This window comes from Lutjanus erythropterus, chromosome 6, assembly GCF_056507025.1.
Source record: "Lutjanus erythropterus isolate fLutEry1 chromosome 6, fLutEry1.hap2, whole genome shotgun sequence".
Lineage (NCBI taxonomy): Eukaryota > Metazoa > Chordata > Actinopteri > Lutjaniformes > Lutjanidae > Lutjanus > Lutjanus erythropterus.
This window is the reverse complement of record NC_139322.1, coordinates 509,019-518,549: the sequence shown is the minus strand read 5'-3', so window position 1 is coordinate 518,549 and position 9,531 is coordinate 509,019. Positions and strand designations below refer to the sequence as shown.

The 9,531-nt window shown below is 40.4% G+C and overlaps 1 protein-coding gene across 1 annotated transcript in view; it reads left to right on the top strand.

Annotated features, from left to right (window-relative positions):
* Nucleotides 1-3,252, top strand: part of LOC146324542 (voltage-dependent L-type calcium channel subunit alpha-1F-like) — a 29,701-nt gene extending 26,449 nt beyond the window's left edge. The window contains exons 25-32 of the mRNA XM_084720124.1: nucleotides 543-765; nucleotides 891-998; nucleotides 1,124-1,260; nucleotides 1,550-1,662; nucleotides 1,746-1,971; nucleotides 2,537-2,599; nucleotides 2,691-2,791; nucleotides 2,871-3,252. Of these exons, the coding sequence (XP_084576250.1) occupies nucleotides 543-765; nucleotides 891-998; nucleotides 1,124-1,260; nucleotides 1,550-1,662; nucleotides 1,746-1,971; nucleotides 2,537-2,599; nucleotides 2,691-2,791; nucleotides 2,871-3,131 (1,232 nt within the window). The 3' untranslated portion in view covers nucleotides 3,132-3,252. The remainder of the gene's footprint in view (nucleotides 1-542; nucleotides 766-890; nucleotides 999-1,123; nucleotides 1,261-1,549; nucleotides 1,663-1,745; nucleotides 1,972-2,536; nucleotides 2,600-2,690; nucleotides 2,792-2,870) is intronic.
* Nucleotides 3,253-9,531: the final 6,279 nt, after the last annotated feature.

Here is a 9,531-nt window from a genome sequence, read left to right as displayed (position 1 = left end):
AGAATATGTTCTGGAATTTTTAATATGCAGTTTGTTTTACAGTGTATCATGCAGGCTGCATACAGGCGTCGATGGCAGCAGCAACAGTAGAAGAAGAACATAAACAACGTGGATGTGCAGCGCTGAGTGAATAAAGTTCATTATCATTACCAGTGAACACAGCACTGAGCCCTTTCAAAATAAAGGTCTGATAACTGTTTAGATGCTGCTGACCGTCTTTGATAGATTTTAAATTTTTTGGTATTTCCATGATGGCTGTTCGGGGCCACATGAAACCTTTAAGGGGGCCACATTTTGCCGTGGTCTCTTATAGGTTAGAGAGTCATGTGATGCCTTCAGATGGAAAAGAGGAAAATGGCCTCATCTTTTCATGAAGCTTTTATATTTTGTGCATTATTTTACCTGCTCCAACGTTTCGTCCTCCTCACTGCAATGACAGTTGAATGTGGTCGTAATTCTTCCTGGTATAATGAGCTAAATGTTTAAATGATCTTCATGTACACACAGTAAGCCCCTCCCCCTTCCCTCTGTTGTGTCTGCAGGTCCCGGCGGCGTTATCGGGGACGGCGGTGTGTCTAACGGTGGTCTGATCCACCGGGTCGGCTCTCTCACCAAGATGCCCAACGGCAGCGAACACGACGAACATCTTCGGCGTGGAGACAACATGAGGTCATCAGTCAATCACCACCATCCCCGTCGCACCTCCGTGAAGAACGGCCTGCTGGACCACGCCTACAAGAGGCCATCCTACTACAAACATGGAAGGTATGTACTGTGATGCTCCGCGAAAATTAACGTGGTGCTGTAACACAGCTAAAACCTCAAACTGTCTCCATGACAACTGAACAAAGTCTCAGTCTCTCAGCCAATCACACTCTGTTATTGTTCAGGAGGGACTCGAGGGACAGATACTGGAGGAACGGAGACATGGAGACGTACGGAGAGCAGGGTTACTACAGCCGAGAGGAGGACAACGACAGCATCACCTCCAGAGACAGGTACGCAGAGAGGCAGACAGGTGGACTGACGGACAGACAGACAGACGGACAGACAGAGAGACAGACCTGTGTGTTGATGTGTGTGTGTGTGTGTGTGTGTGTGTGTGTGTGTGTGTGTTTTGCAGACATTACCCCGACGAGCCTCCTCTGTACAGAGACCACTATGATGGCCACGCCCCCTACATCAACAGTAGCTATGGTAATGGCTACAGCGAGGGCAGGAGGACGACCCGGAGACGCCTACTTCCTGCCACGCCCACAGGTGAGAAGATGTCCCATAATCCTCCTCTCTCCCCCCAAATCACACTGTGATGTCACAGCTCCTTATTGACATGTGATGAGAGTTGATCAAACAAAATGAGGTGAAAGAAGAGACAATGTATCGACATGACAGGAACTAAAATGATGATGATGATTAAAATAACATCCAAATACTCTTTATAGACAGTTTACAAACTAATTATTAACATCTAACAAGATGTTCCACCTGTTCCACCTGTTCCACCTGTTCCACCTGTTCCATCACTGCGTGTTTCACTGTCGTCTCTCAGGTCGGAAGCCGTCCTTTAACATCCAGTGTCTGAGGAGGCAGGGCAGCAGTGACGACCTGCCCATCCCCGGGACGTACCACCCCACCTCGCCGCCACGCCGCACACGTGGACAGGTAACACACACATACAGGTGACACACATGTACTGCTCCCCCTCTTCTTCAGTAAGGTGTGACCCTCCTCCTCCTCTTCCTCAGCAGATGTTCAGCAGTTATGAGTCTCGTCACTCCTCCGGTCGCTCCTCGGCAGCCTCCTCGGCGTCCTGGGCCAACCCGTGTCCTCGCCGTGGTCGCCTCCTCTATGCTCCTCTCATCCTAGTGGAGGAGGAGGCCAGCCCGCCCTGGGGAGGAGGAGGAGGAGGAGGAGGAGGGGGAGGAGGGGGAGGAGGAGGAGGAGAGGGGAAAAAGGGTGGAGCAGGAAGAGGTAAGGAGGCTGGACAGAGCGCCACCTGAGAGGCCTCAGCGCTAACACGTTAGCATCCTCTGTGTTAGTTAAAGCGATGGCTGCGTTCACTGCATGTTGGAAAAGTGAAACCTCCTGTTATTCTAAATTCACGTGTTATTCTGAGATATTACCTTCAGTAGATGGAGGTCAGTTTTGAGAAGCAGCAGAGCAGCTAATCAATGTCCTGCTGTGGACGTGGTTAACAGAAACGCTAACCTAAGATCTCATCTGAAAATATTCTAAATATAGTGTACACTTAAACTGATATATATATATATGTATATATATATATATATATATATATATTTTTTTTTTTTTTTAGGTGGAGCTTTTTAAAGTGGCTAAAATACCTTTTGCTGCTGAGCTTGCCCACATTACAGTTAGCACTTAGCCGTTAGCAGTAAGCCACTGTTAAAAACTTTAGCTGGTGCATTCAGCTGTCATCAGTGATAACAGACTACACGCAGTGATGTAATCAAGATAAAGACCTGAAGGACCAGGATCAATATGTTGCTGAACTTTGAACTCACCTTTCATCTGTCAGGTGTGAGCGTGACCGGCGCAGCACCCAGACCGGCCTGGTACGGTGGCTCTGCAGGGACATCAGGTAGGAAGGACAGTAACCTTTGACATGATGTAACTTGAGCACGATGCACGTGAAGGTGTGATGTGACTTTGTCATGTGACTTGTGTTGCAGCTCCTCCTCCGTACAGAGCGTACACCACCCTCAGAGTTCCCTCACAACTCGGCGCTCAGCTCACCGAGAAGCGAGGATCGGCCGACAGTCTGGTGGAGGCGGTGAGGAAGATTTTACTGATACTGATCATTAACTGATAATGAATACTGATCAATAATTGATTCTTTCCTCCGTCTGCAGGTTTTGATCTCGGAGGGTCTCGGTCTTTATGCTCGGGATCCAAAGTTTGTGGCGTTTGCGAAGCGGGAGATCGCCGACGCGTGTCACATGACAGTAGATGAGATGGAGTCAGCCGCCAGTGACCTGCTCGGCACTGGCAGTCACGGTTTCCTTAGCAACACTGCCGACCCCGGTGCGCTCTACAGCGACGAGGAGCCAATCAGGACGGGCCGCGACGAGGACGAGCTGGCCGATGAGATGACCTGCGTGACATCGTTCTGATGGGCTGATGCTCCAGACCAATCAGGGATTACAGTGAGATTGGCATCAGTGACTGACAGGACATGTTGCCAATCAGATGACAGATTGACAAAGAGGAGGGCGGGGATAAACAGAAGTAATTTTGACCGACATGGTTTTTGACCAATAAGAAGAAAGGATAAGGAGAAGGAAGGAGAAGATGATGTGGATGAAAGACAAAAATGCAGGAGAAAGACAAAATTTTGAAAGAAAAACGATAAACTTTTCTGGGAAACTGTCCAGAGGACGAAAAAGTGAAGGATGGTGTTTGAGAAAGGGACAAAGAGGACAAAAACATGGTGGAAGAAAGGATTCACTGTGGACGAATAAGAAGACATGTCATAAAGACGACTACAAGTGAAGGATGACTTGATGACCTGATGGAAAATGGCCGCCAGCTGAGTGTGACACACTGCTGTCATTTCACAGTGAGGTGTCTCATCAGCTTGTTACCATGGTGACACCCAGAAGCTGCACAGAATCACACTTTACCCACAATGCACTGAGTTTTACAGGCTGTTTTTGTTGGCCAGCTAAATAAAGATTAACATCTTTGGCTGTAGCTCGTTAGCTTCAGATGCTAACTGTGTCCTTAGTGTCAAGGTGTAGCACTAGCTAACGCTAAACAGCTAGCCTGTTTTGTGGCCTTTAACTGGAGCTGCAATGATTAGTTGATTAATCAATTAGTTGTCCATTATTAACTTTATCGGCAACTATTTTAACTAACTAATCGATTAATGGAAAAGGTGATCACCAGATTGATCATTACTTGAAAACTACTTACTTGAAAAATAGGTCCAAATATGTGAAAACATGTACAATCGTGTACTCCACATATTTCACGTTTGGACATATTTTTCAATTGACAAGATTATGACAAGATTAATTCAATCAATCAATTAATCAATAAATCAATTAATTGTTTACTCCTCATTTTTAAACAAATAATTGAGAAAATAGTTGACAGATTAATTAATAACAAAAATAATCATTAGTTTACATTTAACAAATGACCTGTGTTGGACTAACACGCTACAAAGCAACTCCATAGAGTACTCAGATTACTTTTTGTAGTAATGAGTAATGTAACATACTTGATGTACTTTGAAACTCTAGTACTCAGTTATTTAGTTACATTTTCAAAAAAGAATCTAAAACATGACTTCTCAGTAGGTAGCACTGTAATGTAATGAGTTACTTTTTAATGGCAGTAAACTTGTAATTTAACAAGTTACTTTTAAAAATACTGGTACCCAACAGATTCAGGCAACAGTTATTGTGTGTTCAGTAGCTAAACTAGCTTAATTTACAGTGAAATATCTACCAATGCAAACTAAAAGCACATTAAACCAGCAGGAGCTGTTTAGCGTGTAGCATTAGCTTGGATTCAGAGTGAACAGCAGGAACAAAACAGCTTAGCTAATCATATCAGGCCGTAAACTGAACCTTACAGTCTGTATCGAGAGCAAAAGAGGCTGAAGGCACTGACCAAAATGAGGTCTAACAACTTTTTTAGCTTTTTATTAAAAAGAAAGTTTTTAAAAAGAATTATCTACCTAAAAAAAGTATTAGTTGAGGAACGTTCAACTCAAGCAGTAAAAGAAATAAACTGCTTTCAAAGTCGGATTATACAACCGCCTTTGAAGAAATTATTCAAGTTGCGGTGCACGGGAAGGATGTGCTAGCCTGAATATCAACTCGCTACATCAGAAACACAAAACATCAGCTGTTGATTTCAGAGGCTAAATCGTCTGACAATGATAGCTGATGGATACCAAGACTGACGCTTACCACCTTAATTAAGATTAGCATTGTGCCATAACTGATTAGCTTGAAACGCAAACTCTGCCTCAAAGTGTAGCACTTTGCAGCGAGCTAGCTTAAAACTAGCTCATGTTGTGAAATTCATCGGACACACCATCATGATCTGATCCATGTTAGCATGTAGCCTACCTAAAGCTGGACAGCTAGCCTCACTAGATTAAGAGTTACACCAACAAGGTGATAACAGACGCTAATAAAGACATCCTAGCTAACAAACATTAGCTAGCTCCATTGCTGGCACACTAGCTTCCTCTCTAATCCAAACCTACAAGAAACTGCAGAACAAAAACCAATGAAAACAAAGGGGGAGGCCCTTCATCTGCCCATTACCCAGAAAACAAAAGCCCACTGCTCCAGAGGCCTGTTGATTTAAAACTACACACTCGCCCTGGACATTTTTTTCCATTAATATCTTTGTGTATGTTAATATGCAAACGTCTGGTGATCTTTGTCGTTATGGTAACAATAATAAACACTTGGTTAAAACTGTGAAATGGTTACAGATTGTTCAGGTTTAGGCACCAAATCTACTCGGTTAGTTTTAGGCAGAAGATCATTGTTTTAAAGTAAGTATGCTACACAAGTTGCTGTAACTCAGATAATTAAGTTACTTTACGTCTGTGATACGTTACGTAAGTTAATCCAGGCTGATATTTTCAGAGTAATGGGGGTTTGTTTTTCACTAACTGAGGATTCAAAATAACGGACCACCTCAACAAGAGCATGGCACCGCTAGCTGAACACCACAACGGCCTCTCACACAGCAGCATTAGCTTGTGTTGTGGCATTTATCAGACACGTTGTCATAATTTGATTCATATTAGCATTAGCTGCGCAGCTAGACTCACTATATTAAAAACACATTTACACCAACTTCAGAAATGTCCGACACTAATGAAAGCAGCCTCGCTAACAAATATCAGCTGGCTACGTTTCTGTCATGTTCAGTTTTTCTTTAATCCAGACCTGCAGCCTGTTTTCTTTAACGTAACTTCAGAAGCACAGAAACAAGTTTGTCCAGCGACCAACAAGCGACCGACACCGAACTCAGCAAACAACATGGAAACCAAGCATGAAGCCAGTCAGCAGTAAAAGGCAGGAAGCAGCAGGAATGAACAGAGTGTGATCCTGTGAGCGTCGAGCTGCTCCGGAGGTTTGATATCAGAGCGAGTTGCTGCTCTGCGGCTCGGCGAGCAGAGCGGACGATTATGTTTCTCATGTTTTATTAATGTGTATTTTTATTCTCTCTCAATGAACTGAAAAGACTTTATTCATCTCTTTGTTGTTGTTTTTTTTATGGGACCGGAGAAACTGAGTGTTTGTTCAGTGTGTTTTCTTTTTTTAAATGTTTGATATTTTTTATTCTTTGTGACAGAATTTTTCTTTTAATTTAATTCTAAACGGCCGACAGTCCACTGATGTTTGTGTCTTGTCTGAATTTTTGTGTTTCTGTCATCTTTTAGTTTTTTCTTTCCGACAGTTTCCCAGCAGTTAAGGGCTTTTCAATTCCACACCTGGAACCTCCCACCAAAAAAAGATCTGACGTCGAGAACTGCCACGTTCAGCTGAGAAACAGCTCGTCTGAACCTTCGTTTACCTCAAATAAAGACTGAAAACAAGCTGCTGTTTGACTCAGCTATGTTTTTCCTTTGTTATTAAGCCTTTAAACTGTCTCAAAAATATCATTTCATTTTAAAAAAGATTCAGTTTTTGAAATACGTGATGAAATAACAACTGTTGTAGCCACATTAAGAACTAAAATAAAAAAGTTTTCTCAACAGTGTGTCGTGCTTCACGTGTTCAGATAAGGATGGGAGTGTTTTGGAAAATTATTTACTATTCTTGTTCATTCCAGATTTCTTTTGTTTCGCAGCCTTTAACAAACACCATTTCCCATAAACTGTGGGAGTTTGTAGGGTTTTTTTGATGGACTGACTGATTAGTCTCAGAACATGGAGAATAAACTCTGGGAAAGCTTAGGTTTTTGGGTTGTTGTTTTTTTTTTAAAAAAAAATGCTGAATGAGAGATTATATTGTTACAGAGGCTGGGCAGGAAGTGACATCATAATTTCAGCGCTCTAGGGCTTTTCACACTGGATATTCTTAGCCCAGGGATAAGGGTTTACCTACACTTTGGAACGTGCCAGAATGTGCCGGTGGGAATAGTTATCTTAGCTTGGGGCTAACTGCTCTTTTAGCCTGGAGTTAACTGCTCTCTTAACTTGTGGCTAAATGCAGTGTGAAAAGTCCTTTGGTGAGCTAACATGACAACTACACAGACTTGCTTGTCTCTAGCTGACTTTTTCATGTGGAGTTGTTTTCAGATGCGAACCATTTAAAGGATCCTAAAGGCTTTTCACATTGCATTTAGTCCCAGATTAAGAGAACAGTTAGCCCTGTGCTAAGAGAGCAGGGGATCTGTTAGCCATAAATTCATACAGTCCTGGGCTTGGCTTAACCGTGGGTTAACAATGCATGTGTGAAAAGGGGCTAAGTTAGCCCAGGGTTAACTCTTAGCTCAGAATTAAGGACATACAGCGTGAAATGCCCTTTAAATACAATCCTGATGTCTACATACGTGGCTGCTGAATGATGGACGTCCAGTCAGTCTGACAGCAGTGAACGTCTCACCGAGGACAAGTCAAGCCGAGATGTGAGCAGGTCGTGGACTTCACAGCAGCAGTTCCCTTCAGTGTCAGAGACAAGGATCGTCAACTTCACCAGCCTGAAACATGAAACCATACTATAACATCAAACTACACTATGACATCATACTATACTATAACATCAAACTAAACTATGACACCATAGTATACTATAACATGACACTACACTATGACATCATAATATATTATAACATCACACTACACTATGATATCATAATATACTATAACATCATAGTACAGTATGATATCATAATATGCTATTTGCTAACATATATGCTAACATCATACTACACTATGATGTCATAGTGTAGTATGATATCAAAGTATACTATGACATCAGTCTATACTATAACATCATACTACACTATGATGACATACTACACTATCATACTACATTATGACATTAGTCTATACTATTACATCATACTACACTATGATGTCATACTACACTATGACGTCATAGTAAACTATGACATCGGACTACACTATAACATCATAGTATACTATAACATCACACTCACATAATATTACACTATGATATCATAGTCTACCCTATGACATCATAGTATACTATAACATCATACTACACTATGATGTCATACTACACTATGACATCATAGTATACTGTAACATCATAGTACACTATGATATCGAACTACACTATGACATCATAGGATACCATGATATCATAGTGTAGTTTGACATCATAGTACACGATAACATCATACTACACTATGATGTCACATTACACTATGTCATACTACACTATGACATCATAGTATACTATAACATCATACTACACTATGATGTCATACTACACTACAATATCAATACACTATGATATCATAATATACTATAACATCATAGCACAGTATGATATCATAATATGCTATTTGCTAACATATATGCTAACATCACTATGATGTCATAGTGTAGTATGATATCAAAGTATACTATCACATCAGTCTATACTATAACATCATACTACACTATGATGTCATTATACACTTTCATACTACATTATGACATCAGTCTATACTATAACATCATACTACACTATGATGTCAAACTATACTATGACATCATAGTATATTACAACATCATACTACAATATGATGTCGTAGTGTAGTATGATATCAAAGTATACTATGACATCATACTACACTATGATATCATAGTGTAGTATGTTATAGTATACAATAACATCACACTACACTATGACATCATAATATACTATAACATCACACTACACTGTAACATCATAGTACACTACAACATCATACTACCATATAAGATCATACTACACCATGAAATCATAGTATACTATAACATCATACTACACTATGATATCATACTACACTATAACATCATACTACACTATGACATCATAGTACACTACAACATCATACTACCCTATAACATCATAGGATAGTATGATATCATAGTGTAGTATGATGTTTTAGTATATTATATTACATACATAAATACATACATACATAGTATATTATAACATCATACTACACTATGATATCATAGTATAATATGATATCATAGTGTAGTATGATGTTTTAGTATATTATATTACATACATAAAAACATACATACATAGTATATCATAACATCATACTACACTATGATATCATAGTATACTATAACATCATACTACACTATGACATCATAGTATACTATACCAACATACTACACTATGATGTTATACTACACTATGACATCATAGTACACTATAACATCAAACTACAGTATGAAATCATAGTATACTATACCAACATACTACACTGTGATGTCATACTACACTATGACATCATAGTATACTATAACATCATACTACTCTTTGATATCATAGTATACTATAACATCATACTACCCTATGACAT